The sequence below is a fragment of the Macrobrachium rosenbergii genome, chromosome 12, assembly GCF_040412425.1.
Source record: "Macrobrachium rosenbergii isolate ZJJX-2024 chromosome 12, ASM4041242v1, whole genome shotgun sequence".
Taxonomy (NCBI): Eukaryota; Metazoa; Arthropoda; class Malacostraca; order Decapoda; family Palaemonidae; genus Macrobrachium; species Macrobrachium rosenbergii.
The window spans coordinates 110027805-110045184 of record NC_089752.1 but is presented as its reverse complement, the minus strand read 5'-3'; the positions used below and the strand labels follow the sequence as shown (position 1 = coordinate 110045184).

General features: G+C 35.3%; 1 protein-coding gene across 1 annotated transcript; it reads right to left on the bottom strand.

The window, feature by feature from the left end:
- Positions 1-10350: 10350 nt before the first annotated feature.
- On the bottom strand, positions 10351-16266 carry LOC136843860 (uncharacterized oxidoreductase MexAM1_META1p0182-like). Its single transcript, XM_067112699.1, has 6 exons — positions 16112-16266; positions 14058-14226; positions 13722-13944; positions 12776-12931; positions 12034-12114; positions 10351-10591 (listed from the first exon to the last, which is right to left on the bottom strand). The coding sequence occupies exons 1-6, from the start codon at positions 16137-16139 to the stop codon at positions 10448-10450; spliced, it is 801 nt and encodes a 266-aa protein (XP_066968800.1). The 5' UTR covers positions 16140-16266; the 3' UTR covers positions 10351-10447.
- Between the last annotated feature and the right edge of the window lie 1114 nt (positions 16267-17380).

Sequence of the window (17380 nt, the reverse complement as noted above, 5' to 3'; positions counted from 1 at the left end):
GTCATAACTAGAGAAAACTCAGACTCACAATCAGTCGAATTAATGATTCTAGACCAACCAATACTATTCTAGACCAAAATAAATGCCATATAGTATGTTGAAAGAACACCACTTCCGAAATATTCGTCCTCGCAGTACTCAACCAGAATGCCTGAAAAGAGAAACACAGCTTATATTAAAACCTGAAATGGTGTATAAAAATAAAATATAGACGCTTAAAGCGGTAAAATGCATAATGGAGAACAAAACGGAAAAATGCGTAATGAAGAACAGAACGGAAAAATGCTTAATGGAGAACAGAGGGGTTTCACTGCAGCGTAAAATGGGCATTCCACATAATGTCTGAAAAAGATATAAGTGTTAATGAGTTATCTTACTCACATTCTATGGCCATGGAAACTGTTCCTCACAGTGGCTGTTCTTATTCACTAACACAGCTCAATGAGCGATCATACCGGCCGCAAATCGAAGTGAATACCCATTGTATAGTTCCTCCATAATATGCACATTAGAGAGTGCATGTATGCACACACTCACTTAATAACCCCTCTCTTGAAGCTTGACGCCACTGTCAAGTTCAGTGTTCAAAGGACCACGCTTTCTGAATCCACAGATACCACAAAGCTTCCATCAATCTGTCACGTTGCCCCCATGCATCTTGGCCATGATCGGAAAGCACAAATGAACGTGTCAGATACCTGCTGTATCTAACCGCAGAAAATATCAACATCAACATAAAGGCCACCTGCACCAGACACTTTTTCACAAGCCAGCAATTAGTCAGCTCAAGTCTTTTTATTTTATATATATATATATATATATATATATATATATATATATATATATATATATATATATATATATATATATATATATATGTATGTATACATGTATGTATATATATATGTATATATATATAGTATATATATATATATATATATATATATATATATATATATATAATTACAGATGTGTGTATGTATATGTTTATGTGTGCTTATTATGGCTAGTAATACCAATGACATCTCAAAATTGATGCTCTAGAAATATTCTTCATTAAGAGCCAATAGAGGCAGTAATAATAGAATGGATTCGGGATAAATTAAGGCTTATTTGTTTATCGCGCAAATGGTCTGAAGTTCTGAAATCTTGCAGGTCATTCCCAAACCCATATAAGTTAATTAAATTGTTTAGGGTTTGAAAGACTGGCGAAATAAAAAGAAATAGCTCTGATAAATAAACAAAAGCATAAACATACTAAATAACAGTGATAGGACATTTATGCAAACCACTGATGAATTTCAACGTACGAGCATATAATCGATATCAAACAAAGACAGAATTTGCTCCATCTCTTCTCTAAAGGACACAAGATTACAGAATTACATTCACATTACATCCAACTAATTAGCGAGATGCATTACTGATCTGATTAAAATTGAACGTTATTGGATTGTGGTTACGCGAGCATAATTACCGAGACCGAAAACTTGATGTTTGTCGACAGTAAATGTTAGTGTTGGAAACCGAATTAATATTGAGATATTAATCTGAGATACAAGATGGGATGGACAGTTATTTTCACGTTTAATTTGGGTAATGTATCGAAGGAATGTGAAATTATGCTTCGTTTAGTAATTTTGATATCAACCAGAAGCAGAAATTAGGATATCATGGAATTGTGAGATAGATTTAGAATTTGAGATACTTGAATAATATGGATGCTAGTGCGTCAGTATAACATAACTGCTTATATAATACTGACAAATAAGAAATATCTGTGAGGAAGAATGGAAGATATGAATTCATTTCAGGGAAATGTATTGCACAATTATTATTATTATTATTATTATTATTATTATTATTATTATTATTATTATTATTATTATTATTATTATTATTATTATTAGACCTTTTCATATGGAACAAGCCCACCAAAGGGACCATTGACTTGAAATTCAAGCTTTCAAAGAATATGGTGTTCATTAGGAAGAATTAAGAGGAAGTAAAGTGACATACATAGAGAAGAGATCCCACTTATCAAAAAAGAAAAAAAGTAATAAATAGATAAATATATAAAAAAGTATTTAAATGCAAGAAGAATAGTATTAGGGTAGTAATGCATTGCATTTTCGTTTGAACTTCTGAATGGAAAACTGATACACTAACCAAAAGAAATAATGCAAGGATATTCATTTTATATAGATGGGAATAAAACACATCAGCTACCATTCTTTAGAACCCTAAAGCCTTTCGAAGCGCAAGTCAAATCCTAAACATCTCTAAACATCCCCACAATGTAGGCAAATTCGTTGCATTTGCAGTGTACGGAAAAAGATTCATCACGATAATAGATTTCCGATAAATCCCACGGTTACCTGACACGTCATTATCCAGATTATGATATCAGATTACACACCTGTGGGTAATTACGGAGGGTTGCATAATTAATGATCATCATGTTGGCTAATGAGATGAAATAATTATGAGTGCGTATCCCTGAGGAAAAAACTAGCGAATGATTGTCACTATTGTGACGAAAAATTGTGGATTAAATTGTATGAACAATAGAATAATGATGAGCCTAATGTAGTCCCAGAGAGAGAGAGAGAGAGAGAGAGAGAGAGAGAGAGAGAGAGAGAGAGAGAGAGAGAGAGAGAGAGAAGGGTGGCGAGGAAAATTGAGATAATTCTTTCATATCATACAGATTGAATAAAAACTCGTCTGCTTACAATATTTAGATGTGATTAAATCGCTGTTTTGAATCTGAAGGAATACGTTCTCGTTCTTCAATCATCACTTTCTTTTATTCTTTTATTTGTTTTACTTTTTTGAAAAGAAAACTATTGTGCCGGCTTTGTCTGTCCGTCCGCACCTTTTTCTGTCCGCCTTCAGATCTTAAAAGCTATGGACGCTAGAGGGCTGCAAATTTGTATATAGATCATCCACCCTCCAATCATCAGACATACCAAATTGCAGCCCTCTAGCCTCTGTAGTTTTGATTTTATTTAAGGCTAAAGGTAGCCATGATCGTGCATTTGGCAACAATAGAGGCCAGGCCACCACCGGGAAGTGGTTAAAGTTTCATGGACCGCGGCTCTGACAGCAATATGCCGAGACCACCGAAAGATAGATCTGTTTTCGGCGGTCTTGATTATACAATGTACATAAAACTCGATTGCGCCGAAGAAACTTCGGCGCATTCTTAACTTGTTTTTTGTTTTGTTTAATTACCAAATTCGACTACCAACTACGACATACTAAGGGGTGCAGACGTTCTAAAATCTAGATCCGATTTTCATGATCCTTGTTGGCATTCTGTTGCTGATCAACTGAATGCCATTTTCTACCTGAATTGCTGCTGTTGGTCCTACTAGGGGGGAAAATAATTGATGTTAATCTTAATCTTTGAAACCACAACGCGTCCAAGTTGATATTTGAAGCCTCCGCCAGCTCAAGACAGCTTTCAGAGATTCCTTCTAATTTACAAATTTTTACTATTTTTACAATAATTTACTTATATTTTTACCTATTTATTTATTTACTTAGTTGTTGATTTGTTAATTTATTTTTTCTTCTCTGATAAATGGTCTCTTCTTTCTGTATTTCCTATTACTTTCTGTTACATCTCTCAAAATGAACGTCATATTCTTTGGATGCTTCAATTTCAAGTCTGTGGCCACTGTGGGCTTCTTCCATATGAATAGGATTCATCTTCTGTATAATAATAATAATATGAATAGGATTCATCTTCTAAATAATAATAATAATAATAATAATAATTCCATTCAAGTGCGAAACTCCACTCAGAGATGAAAGATGAAGATGTTGTACATGTAAATAAAAAAAAAAACTTTTACATTTAGTTTACGTAGATGGAGAAATTCTTCGAACTTGATAAGGCAGCTTTAACGAATCCATAAATGTTGAATGGAGAACTTCTCTCTCTCTCGTAAAAGGTACCTGGCAATGTTAACGATGTTCCCTTTACATTTCCCGAAGGTACTGACCAGTACCAGAGGGTTGGGAGTGTAAGATCACCCTTAGAAATAGATTGTTGAAAATATCGTATAAAATTAGAATGTCAGTTATTGGGTTCTTGGTAATATTTGCTAAAAGGAAAAAAATTGCATCGGGGCAGATTTCATTAAACTAGTTACTTTTTGACAGGTTCTTTTAAATTATCAAGAGTGGAATTTAGGTTGAAGTTTATTGGAAATTCCGAATAATATCGATAAAGTTAACGTACTTTCCACCCAATTTACACACCAGTTCACTACTAGTTTTCGAGGTGATAGATACGCCAATATCTTTGCGCAAATGACAGTTCATGGCAACTAAAACAGTTTATAGGTCGTTTTTCCCGTCATTTGAGATATTTTTGTTTACAGGAGAGTTGACAGTTACTGCATTCTGTTGAGACAAAACTCGGAATCATTACGTACAACAGCATACAAACATTTTCGTTATAAGTGTATATGGTTTCAGTTTTCTGGAAAGAAAACTATTGTGCCGACTCTGTCTGTCCGTCCGCACTTTTTTCTGTCCGCATTTTTTTGTTCGCCCTCAGATCTTAAAAACTACTGAGGCTAGAGGGCTGCAAATTTATATGTTGATCACACACTCTCCAATCATCAAACATACCAAATTGCAGCACTCTAGCCTCAGTAGACTTTCTTTTATTGAAGGTTAAAGTTAGCCATAATCGTGCATCTGGCACCGCTATAGGTGCCAACAGCACAGGCAACCACCAGGCCGTGGTTGAAAGTTTCATGGGCCGTGGCTTTGTTTCATGGGCCGTGGCTGTACAGAAAACTCCATTAAGCCGAAGTTTCTTCGGCGCATTTTTTACTTGTTATTCATTGGAATTAGAAACGTAAACCTCCTGTTGAAAGAATACCGTTTTTTTTAAGAATATAAATCTTCATACTTTGCACTTTTAAGAATATTGGCTTCTCTTCTTTGAGAAAGGAAGATCTTTGCCATTAGTTATAATGGTTGCTTCCACTGACCATTCAAGGCTAAATATGTGAACATTAGGAAGAAAATCGAGGCTTCGTTTGTCTTTTGAAAAGTCTTAAATCGTGGTGAAAGTACTGTTTTGCCGGATGCTAATGATAGGACCGGCCCAAAGGGTCATTAAAAGTTTAAACCTAAAACAAAAAAAATGAAAATAAACTTCAGTGGAAGACTCTCTTCGAGTGTGAGAACAATGCGCGGGTAATGTTGAAATCGTACTTTAACGACCGGGAGAGGCAATGGGCAGGTCATCCGTTGCGCAGGTACACGATGACCTGGACCCCGTAGGGGGTTAGTGCTGGCATTAATGAATTCCGTAGGGGGTACCGCTGTCAGTGCGCTTCATGCTGTGTACCTCACGCGGTGCACTGCAGGCATTACTAAGGTTCTTTGCAGCATTCCTTCGGCCCCTAGCTGTAACCTATTTCATTCCTTTTACAGTACCTCCGTTCATATTCTCTTTCATCTTACTTTCCACCCTCTTCTAACGGTTGTTTCATAGTGCGACTGCGAGGTTTTCATCCCGTTACACCTTTCAAACCTCTCTATACTAATTTCCGTTTCAGCGCAGAATGATCTCATAAGTTCTAGCGCTGGGCCTTTGGCCTAAACTCTATATTCTTCTTCTTCTGGCATTACCAAAGGTTGTTTGCAGCGTCCCTTTGGCCTCCAACTGCACTCATTTTTTAGCCTTTTACTTTACTTCCGTTCTCACTGCCTTTCTTCCACGTAGCTGTCCAACCACTCAACTCCCTCTTTCACTGTTTTAAGTGTTCAGTGACTAAAAGTGCCCCGGTGATTGGCTTCGTAGCCAAATTTTCGCAAATCAAATAAAAATCAACAATGTCGTAGAGCCAGAAAATATGCACTTAGCCGCTCAAAGAGCTTCTCCACTTGTTGATGACTCAGCAAGTAGTCCTTCCCTGCCTCATCCCCCCCCCAAAAAAAAAAACCCAAGCTTTCTTGTTGTGCAAAATCTTACTAATTAAACGCAAGTTAATTTTCAGATGTGCTGATGCTACTCACCAATTAATTGGTGAACAACATCAAATATAAGTAAACAGTGACATGATCAATATTCAAGGACCAACGTACATTTGAAAAAAAATATTTATATATATTTTGCTTAGATTCATAGGTTATTCCTTAGGTAAGATGAACTTGAAAATATCTTGCAACACATGAAAGAGCAACCATAGCCTGAGATCATATGTAAGGATAAACGTGAATGACTGTTTGTAGAGGATTTGACGTCCTACTGATGAGCCTTCTGAGCAAGCGTAAGAAATGTCGTACGTTGTAGATGTTTCCTGAACGAGCTATGAAAACGCCATTGATCTGGGTGTTGTAACACCTCATGAAATTCAGTTTACTGTTCTACGCGATAAAATCTAACGAAATCTTCGTAGTTGACATAATTCACAGCAAGTAAAATTAGGATGGACTAATTAAAAGCTTTCCTGCTTCTAATTTACTGTTATCGTTCATGCCACCATAAAATTGGCGATTTCCCTCCTCGCATCCAACCCACCCTGCGTATGCAGTTTGTGTATGTAAGCGTAGGCGTGTATATTTTTGCTCTGGAACTCTCCCAAATTGGTAGCCACTCTAATCAGGTAGCCTTGCCATTAGTTGCATCATTAGGATCGTAACCGCAGTTATATATTTTTAGATTAAATCTAACTACCTGATTCGCTGACGCGTCAAATGTCAGAGCGGTATCGAAACAATAACATTAAATTCGTTAAAGTGCCTTGTATGACATATTTTTGGGGAGAAATGGGTTTCGACCTGCAGTGGAAAATGATCCGACATATTCGACGGTTCTTGAGAGTCAACAAAGTTCAGAGGTTTCAAAAGTCACATGTCAGCTGTAAATTTACTTTTGCTGCGTGGGAGGATAGTGGCTGTTTTTGAGCATCTGAAGTTTTTGTTTTTAATTTTTACGACACAGAAGGCGATAGGTTAATGCTAAACATTGGCAATGCGTTGTTGACATCGTAACAAATGTTTGAAGTGACGCTTGACACTGATTGTTAGCGGGAGTAATGTTGATGAAACAGATTGAACCCGAACGGTGATGTTATTGTCTTTATTATAAACGATCGTATTTATGAAATGGTTTGTTGTTAGTGAGTATTGAGGGTAATTAACAACGGCTGTTGCTTGAACGGATGAATAATGAAGAGACGTCGAAAAGATTGCAAGAACTTATCCAAAGTCCGAGAAGGAAGCAATGCATATATAATGGGATATTCACTGGGCCGAAGTGTCAAGTAACAGACGCAAGATAAAACGAATATTTTCCTTAGTATGCATGAAGTACAAAGAGCTACAACGGGGAAGAATGAAGACCTACAAAGATGTATCAATATTTGGTATATGTTCACAAAGATAACGTTTTCCTTTGAAGTTATCAGATCGTGAGAGAGGATAGCTATGAGACAGATTGCCAATAAAGTACATATGCACAGAAGCAAAACACGACGAAGATTCTGCTTTTCCGAGGTAGAGCGAATTGAATATTAAATGGCACTTGTAACTTAATGTTTGTGAATAAAAAAATGTCACGGTGGTGTGATAAAAAATTCACACAGACGCACAAACACACAAACACATATATACATATATATATATGTATAGTATATATATACATATATGTATGTATGTATGTACTGTATATATTCAATAATAATAATAATAATAATAATAATAATAATAATAATAATAATAATAATAATAATAATAATAATAATAATAATAATATGGAATATGCCAGTGGAAATTGTACTCATAATCATAGGAACACTGGGCACGATCTCAAGATCCCTGAAAAGGAATCTGGAAAAACTAGAAGCCGAAGCAGCTCCAGGACTCATGTAGAAAAGTGTGCTACTAGAAACAGCGTACATAGTGAGAAAAGTGATGGACTCCTAAGGAAGCAGGATGCAACCCGGAACCCCACACTATAAAAACCACCCAGTCGAATAGGATGACCGTGATAATAATAATAATAATAATAATAATAATAATAATAATAATAATAATAATAATAATAATAATAATAGAGAGAGACAGACAGACAGACAGAGAGTAAATCATGATCATAGATTTAACAAAAAAAAGTCTCAAATAGATTTTATTTAAACTTCCTTTATATGACATTTTGCGGGCAGCTTCCTCTGTGGTTGAGGCCCACCAGTGCAGGAGCAAAATTACGACCAATAACAGCGCATCTAATACACCCAAGAGACAAGAATACACCACTGGATTCCCACAGAACAGAATCGGATCCCAATATTGGCTCCTCATAAACAATTATGGCCTCAATACGAAGACATCTGTTCTTCGATAGCTGTATCATGGTTGCTCTCTCTAAGCCCGCCTCCCTCCCAAATTTCTCATGGAATGAGAAATATTAAAAAGAAACTTTACATATACTTAAAAATGTAGCCTCGGGTTTCCTATGTTATTACTTTTTTTTTTTGCATTTTATTTGTATAGCTTTATGTAAGCCTGACTCCCTCCCAGTTTCGCATGGAATGAGAAATATTAAAATACTTTACATACATTGAGAAATATAACTTGCTGTTTCTTAAGATGTTACTTTTTTATGTGTATTGTTTATGTAACCAGGTACATTTCTAAAGATTAAGGAAAACTAACGTTCATTGTCTTCTGTCTATTTGTGTAGAATGAAACAAGACTTTGGGGATTCTTTATTTGGCTTGGGCTTCCATATCACTGTTGACTGGAGGTGATAATTTTTCCTGCACCTTCTTAATATTTGTAACATTTCATATATATTTTATATATATGTACGTATGTATGTATATGTATATATATATATATATATATATATATATATATATATATATATATATATATATATATATACTGTATATTAACCTATATATTTTATAGTTAATCTACGTTTTCAAAGCTGGTAATTTTCAGTGTTCTCTACTAAAACTATTTTGAATCTTATGCATTCATTGCAAACTAGCAATCATTTATGCGTTCATGATAAGGTTCGTAAATACACATGTTTCTATAACAAGGTGCGGAACTTCATGAATTAAAGAAGCTCTTGATTTTTCTTTTACTTTTTGTAGTATGTAACTGGTTGCATATAGGAATTTTATAGGTATCTCTGATATTCTATCCATATCGGGTCACTTATTCCCCACAGATTTTTTGAAGGGTTTCGCTATTATTCTTGGCCGGTTTCGATTTTATAATTCTACCACTATGTAAGCTGGTCCACTGGTACAGTGGTTAGTGTCGTGACGTGCCACTCAGATGTCGCGGGTTCGCGTCTCCCCTAGGATGATGAAAAATCACTGGCTCTGTATCACGATCAGTTACTGCTTCAGTGAGGGGTCTTCGGTGAGGGGTTGAAACCAACATTTCTTGGAAGCTTGAATTTCAAGTCAATGGCCCCTGTGTGCTTGTTCCATGTGAATAGGTTTCATCTACTGAATTAATAATTAATAATAATAATAATAATAATAATAATAATAATAATAATAATAATAATGTACCAGTCCCTGAAAATGACTTAGATTTAAAGTCGAAACCGGTTAGGATTTACAGCCGGTGTTTCATTTTCCCCCGTGGTAAAGTTGGCCATTTACATATCGTATCAGAATGATAATAATCGTCACATATCTGCATATGAATATATTTAAAAATACAAGATTTCATACCTGGTATGAAACATATATTCTTTGCGTTCATATAATTTTTTTTTAGAATACAAAGGGATATTATCCAGGCTTTTTTCGTTTTATATAATTTCCCTTGATGACAAACTCATGGAAAAGCTATTTCCGCAGTGACCACAGGTAGTGTCAAGTTATTTTTTTTCTCTTTCATTACTGTATTTGAAATGAGACGCATAACTGTATGTTCCACAGTGGAATTTTTCCTTTTAACTCCTTTAACACACCTGTCTTTCCTGTGTTTTTCCTAGACATGACTCAATCTGTAATTGGAGCACTAAATTCTTACAACCAGATTTTCAGCGTTAGAACATTACTGTTTTTTTTCATCTATAACGACGTTGAACATGAAGATTATGAAGAACAGTCATGTTCTTTAAAAACGAGGATAAAATCAGACCCTTTTCTTGTGATGTATTTCTTGGCATATTGTTATAAGTATATGTAAGATGTATTTTTAGCAAGATACTAAGTTTTATACACAAGAAATTTAACAAATTACTAAGGAAGACACACAAGGAATGGGTTTCATTTTAACCCCAAAGTTGAAAATGTTCATTTTAAATGACCCATTTGTAATTATCAGGATTAAATGAAAGTGAGAATCTCAAAAATTCAGTTCTCCTTTTCAGACTTATATTTTATTACAGTAACTATAATTCTCAAAGTATCTTATTCGTTCCATATAGAACTGCTAAGATTCATTACAACCTGAGGGAGCGTCCTCCGCAGACATTAATCCCTGTTCCCGTGACGTAGGAAGCTGCCGGAGACGCTAGGTACATGACCGCGTCAGCCACATCCTCGCCAGTTCCAATTTTCCCAAGGGGTGTCCGTGCCAGCCATTCCTGGAGGTGAAATGAACGATATTAATCCGGGTGTTGTTAATGGTTGTGATATAAGAAACAGACAACATGGAACAAACAGAAAATGAAGTTAAGGGTTTTTAAGAATCGTATTTGTTGCTTTGGAATTGTTCCCAGATAGATCTCAAGGGTAACCGATGGCAAGAGGTTCTTATAGGGAAACTTGTGACAATAAACTTGCAAAGTTTGGCATATACTTTCTTGGTGTAGATACATTACTTTACGGTACAACAAACTCCAAACTCCCCTTCATATCATTACTGCGTATCCGATTCAAAACAGAAAATATGGCCGCCTTAACATTAAAAGGTACAGAGTGTGATGGAAGAATTTTTGGTTGCGAGATGGTACTGTTGAAGCCGTCAGTTGCAGAATCGTTGTATTCAGCAAATAGTTGATCATCTCAGCAGTTAATGTGATGAACACGCGATATTGGCCGAATCATATGACCAAGTTGCTATGCGCGTACAAGAGTTCGTGTGTTACAGAATCTTGATTTTGTGTCTAATTCTGCCCAAAAATTAGTTCGGTCGTTCATTAGCAGACCTAGAGCGAGATCGTGAAGACATTATCTTTGAGTGTGGCGAGCTCTTAGAATTGGCAGAATAAGGTACAGTCCAGACTCTTCGTTTTTCTATGTGAATTGTGGATTTATGGTCTTTTACCATATTTCAAGACATTTTTGAACTTATGTTTTTTTTTTACCATATTTCAAGATATTTTTGATCTTGTGTGGGAAGTGGATGTAGCATTTTACCATTTCAATATTCTATTTTATTGTGTTCTATATTTTACCAGTATGCTATTTACTCATGCATTTTGGACTTTTCATTATTATGTTTTTGCACTTGTATATTTTTGGGAGTATTATCTGTGCTTAATTTTTTCGACAGATGTCATGGTTGTGGTTGTGGTTGTGGTGATGACTTTGTGGGCAATAACATGATGTTATCATGTTGGTGTGATCATAGAGAAAGACAGACGCAAACCTTTGCAATGTCTAGTATTTTATGTGGGAGACTTGAGACTAGACTTTACAAAGTCTATAATGGAATATGTGAGAATTTTTGAATTTGCAGGCTATTAGCCATAATCAGATTTTTAGTTGGACTGAGACTAAATCTTGAGTTAGATGTTTTCTTAATTGACAATTTCATTTATGATGCATTTTATTCTTTGCTTTGTTTGTTCATTACTTGTTGGATTGCTTTAAATAACAACTTTCTGACTGCAAAAATGACTTCATCTGCAGTTAGCAGCGATGTCGTCCATTTCATTTTTGCTTTATAGGCAGTAAGAGGAAAAGAAATTTAGGGGAGCTGGCTGATTTGAAAAAAAAAAAACCTAATTGGTTTGAGGCCACAGGCAATACAAATATGACCCAAATAATCAAGGTGATAGTAAAACTAATAAACAATACAAACCTTTCTGAAGGTGTCATCATGATGTTCCTTCTCTACTTCTGGCCACATCACGGCGCCAGGGCAGACGTAATTCACTCTGACCTACAGTGTAAGAAGAGAAAGATTTTTGATATTAAAAAACTGGGGAATATTCTCATGGAAATAATTGGAACTGGAGGAGATTAATGAAACTGCTGAGTATAAACAAAATAAGATATCAGTATATGAATGGACACGTGAGGGGACCTGTATAAGACTTCACAGGCAGCATCTGGCGCGATGCGTAATCGTAATCTTAATCTTTTACGAAACATGAAAAAAGTTGTATTTGGGCGGCTCCCCCCCAAAAAAAAAGGAACCTGCACACTTAATTCATAAGTAAAGACTGAAAGAAACCAATCAATTGCATTCTTATTAACTTTAAAATAAAAAAAAAAATTTAAAATAAGGTCCGCTAATTGAGAAGAATCAATTCTCGTTCTGTTGGTGAATACCTCTCAAACCAAAACTAAAGGAATGTAAATAATATTAAGAATTAAAACCATTTAAATTATCATAAAACCATTTATGATAATTTAAATGACCTGACGTTTACCCCATGAACCCAGGAGATTTAACATTTCCAGGTACTTTGAAAATAATGGATGCAATTCAAATTTTCCTAAAAAACAATCATAATAAATTCCACTGTACTCCATTACACCTGGATCTGAGCAAGCAAAGCCTTTAAATACCGATCAGAATGAAATCAGGTCGAGGCTACCTCAGGTCCAAGCTCGATGGCCAGGTTCTTGGAAGCCATGATGAGGGCTGCTTTGCTCATGCCGTAGATGGTGAGGGGAGGTGAGGCCTGCTCCCCAATGACGTCCCCTAAATTGATGATGTTTCCTTTCGTCTTGCGCAGGTGAGGGGCTGCTGCCTGAGGGTAGAAAAGATTTTTCAGTGAATGGAAATAATTTTCGTTTATTATCAGGTTATAATAATTTGTTAATTTATCTGTTTTTCTAATAATTAATCTCCTCTCCATTTCCGTTTACGTTCTGTTCTTCTTTCGAATGAGCTCCATATTCTCTGGAAGGTTTGAATTTCAAGTCAGTGGCCCCTGTGGTGGGCTTGTTCCATATGTATAGGGTTCATCTTCTGAATATAATAATAATAATAATAATAATAATAATAATAATAATAATAATAATAATAATAATAATAATAATAGTACATGCGAGGTGTATTTTAATACGTGGTGTTTCTTTGCCTGTTTGATTTTTTAGATTTATCTTTTTCGTTATTTGATCGTTAAATCTGACATTTCTTTATAAATGGAACTATCTTATTATTTAATCTCTCTCTCTCTCTCTCTCTCTCTCTCTCTCTCTCTCTCTCTCTCTCTCTCTCTCTCTCTCTCTATATATATATATATATATATATATATATATATATATATATATATATATATATATATATATATATATATATATATATATATATATATATATATATATATATATATATATATATATATATATATATATATATATATATATACCAGTCTATATATATGTGTGTATATTCCATACATGCAGATGAATCTACCAGTCTCTTCCACCAGATGTATCCATTTTTGGCAACAATGTCCTGTTAACTTCTCTACTCCTGACACTTTTTGATACGCTCAACTCTGCAACCTTGAATTATATAGGGAAACATTTTACCTGTGAGAGAAAGTAAGGAGCTTTGACATTTGTGTCCATGAGTTGGTTCCATTGATGATCTGTAGCTGACTCCACGGGCGTCAGGAAGAAGAGGGAGGCGTTGTTTACGAGGAGGTCAAGGCGGTCCCATTTAGCCACAGCTTCGGACACCAGCCTCCTGCAGGTGTCCACCACGTCTTTCGAAAGATCGCCCTTGATGACGAAAGCGCTATCTGACCTGATCCTGTAATAATATGGCGACTTAAAGCCTCAATATTGAGCAGGAAGACCGCGGCTTCTCATGAGTCTCTTGCAATAAAAATTCAGATGAAATGATGTATTGTGCTTTGAACTTACTTGTTGAGTTCTTCAGCAAAAGCCTCAGCCTCATCCCTGGAAGCGTTGCAGTGGATGACAACGTTATAGCCGTGCCTGTGCAGGGCATTCGTGATGGCCCTTCCTACCCTCCGGGCAGCTCCTGTCACTAGTGCCACTTTCCCCTTGCCCCAGAGGCATGTCCCGGTCACTGCAAGGATTTTGAAGAAGTTTGCAGTAGCGTAGAGTAAAATGCATTCAAAGATAGATAAAAAAAAAAAAAGGTTCAGGTTTTGTGTATCGGTTTCTGTACCTGTTTATGGGTAAAGAACCGCATTTGATGTCATGTGCCTTAAGGACGGTTACCTATCTTAGATACATGGGAAATAAAAGAAAAATATTCCGTATGAAAAGTGTCTAAGGTCGAGTGACATTCCGTTTTTCATTTTGATATGATATCGATTCGGACCAAAATAACATTTATATTCATATAATGTTGTAGTTATTGATTCTTAATATCTATAACCGTATGAAATTTTAGGAACGTGTAGCATAACTGTTTAGAAGTATTCGACCCTAGGGTCGTCTTACAAAAGATTCCGCATTCCATCTTCACGGAAAGGAATTTTTTTTTTTTAGCTGCTTCGACAGGTTAACCGGTCACCTTTTCGTTTTCTCTGATTCATTCTATATCATTTTCATTGCCAAAAAGAATCAGGAATAACTTACTAAAGTGATAACTGGGAGCCTATGTGCAAAGGATTTTGGTGAAGAAGCAGGTGATGAGGGGGGAAGGGAACTAATATGGGTAAATTTAAAAAAAAAATTAGACAACATTAAGAAAATCATGAAGAGTGTCTAATCGTCTCACCGTAACCGCCATTAAAATTTAAGATTTTTTTTTCCCGAGAGACAAACTAATAAGACCGGAATAAAATGGAAAAAGAAATAAACTCAAATTTTTAGTTTTTCTCTGAAGGGGCCCAGTGATATGTGTAAAATATTAATGCTCGAGAGAGGCAGACGATGGAATTTGATACGACTATCAGTTAAATGATACCGATAGAGATATGGGAGGTCGAAGATCACAGCGATAAGAAACGGCCAGCCAAAATAGACAGAGTATCTGACTGTTGATATCTACAACAACAGCACTTATCGACGAGGGTACCGCCTTCCTATCCGTCACAGAACGGGCGAGCGATCACCATAATCGTGATATCAGTTTTGATAAGCCTTTTGTTGATGATGTGTTCTCCGATTTGACGGGGCATTCAAATTACATTGCCATTTTTAATGTCTATCTGTGATTTGGTAATCGCGGGCATTTTATATATTCTCACGCAGGACTTTTATGGGTGTGGTTAATTAACTAACGTATTTTTCAAAGGCAAGAGCCCGAGCTGACATAATCTAACAATAAATTTTTCGTCATGAAGATGAAATTTTGGGTTTTCACGTAGAATATACCAAAATTCTCCAAGTCTGTATTACGTCTTCAGACTACAGTTACAGCGTCCTGGTGTAATGTATTCCTTTTATAGACTTGATCCACAAAGAGCATAATTATATGTGTGTGAACTGTTCTCCCGGAGGCAAATAACATTTCTAACATCTCAGATACAATGAGCATGTCCTTACAATCTCACTTCGTTCCTACTTTGTTTAACACCTTTCACTTTTTTTGCCTTGTCGTAAACCCGAATAACTTACAAGCCAGGCAACGTCGCAATTTAAGCCGCACTTCATCAGTTCCCATTGAGTCTTTTCAATGAAAAGAAAGCATACGGCATCTTCAATATCTTCTCATGGCATTTTTCTTTTCTGTTAGAGGCTTAAAACTTTTACTGACTTGACTTCGGTCAGGAAAGGTACAAGAGAACGTCGTCAGTTCAGACTAAACCACCACAGTCAGTCTTACATCATTCAGACTGATGCATCACTGATAAATCAACGCAAATCATCGTTAATATCACTTTCGAAACTGATTAACACAGGTTTCCCAAATAAGAAATTGGAATGAAGAACACGAAAAAGACTTCCAAGTTATACGAGAAAAAGGGATCGAGTAAATTAAATGAAAAATAAGAACTTACTTGTACACTCCACGCCGCTCACAGACATCTTCTTCCTCCCAGGTAGCGGAACAGAATGAATGAGAGGAACAGAAACATTCGTTCATTATCACAATTCCGGTTGAACCAGATATAAAGCCTCCACTATTCAAGGGCACATCCGTTGTAAGGGCATTCACATGAACAATGAGTGATAATAATATGCTTTTCTACTTTTTCGTCCCTTTTGTTTCATTTTTTTCGTTTATTTTCTGAATTTAATCGTACCCTCTGGGAAGTTGACGTCATTGCGATGACCTTCACCTTCTCGCATAACTGTTTAAGGCGTCCGCCAGGGGGCTCCATTGGGTACCGCGCAGGTTAATTCACCTTTTTTCTTTCACCTGTTAAAGGACTAGACCCGTATTGTGTTTCATGGTGAATCGATTTTCATTACTTGGTCTGATCAAACATTTTAATTGGAATAAGGGGGAAAAGTAATCTTTGTCTTGTGCATGCCTTGTATTTTAAAAGAAATGAGATTTTTTCACAATTCAGGACATTTTGTCGTTATGAGAAAAGCCCTTCTAATGACTGGCTTTGTTCACGTCAAGCATCTCATTTTTCTATGAAAATCAGTTCAGGAATATATATATATATATATATATATATATATATATATATATATATATATATATATATATATATATATATATATACACACTATATATATAATTATATATATTTATACATATATATTATATATTATATTTATACGTATATATATGTATATATACACTATATATATATATATATATATTTATATATATATATATATTATATTTATATGTATATATATATAATATATATATATATATATATATATATATATATATATATATATATATATATATATATATATATATATATATATATATAAATTTGCTCTTTTTCCATAACTGCTTTTACCTAAGTATTATGAGATTTGATGTTCTGTAACCCATAAACAAAACTTAAGAGACATATTACTGTCCAACTAAGGTTAAAGGTGGTAAAATGGTTTTGCCACTCCTGTCTGTAAATAGTGCATCTCTTATTTATTCATACCCTTATTTTTTTATTTTTGTTCTTCGTTTCTTAAAATATCGTCGTAATTATAGTAAAGCAATGAATAACGAATTTTCCTAAGGTACATTTTGTCGTCTTGACCCCTATTTACCCGTTTTTACACACAATCAAAGCTGTTCCTTTCGACGTCGATGACGGTGGCATGTTATGAAATTTATTTTTTCTGGTCTATTTTTGTGAGTT

What these genes read in the sequence shown, in the direction of transcription:
- LOC136843860 (XM_067112699.1), bottom strand. Translation starts at nt 16,139, where the DNA reads ATGTCTGTGAGCGGCGTGGAGTGTACAA. An exon ending in CCATCGAGCTTGGACCTGAG is followed by an intron (nt 12,115 to 12,775) that starts GTAGCCTCGACC and finishes CTTACACTGTAG; the next exon opens with GTCAGAGTGAATTACGTCTG. An exon ending in ATGATGACACCTTCAGAAAG is followed by an intron (nt 10,592 to 12,033) that starts GTTTGTATTGTT and finishes TTTCACCTCCAG; the next exon opens with GAATGGCTGGCACGGACACC.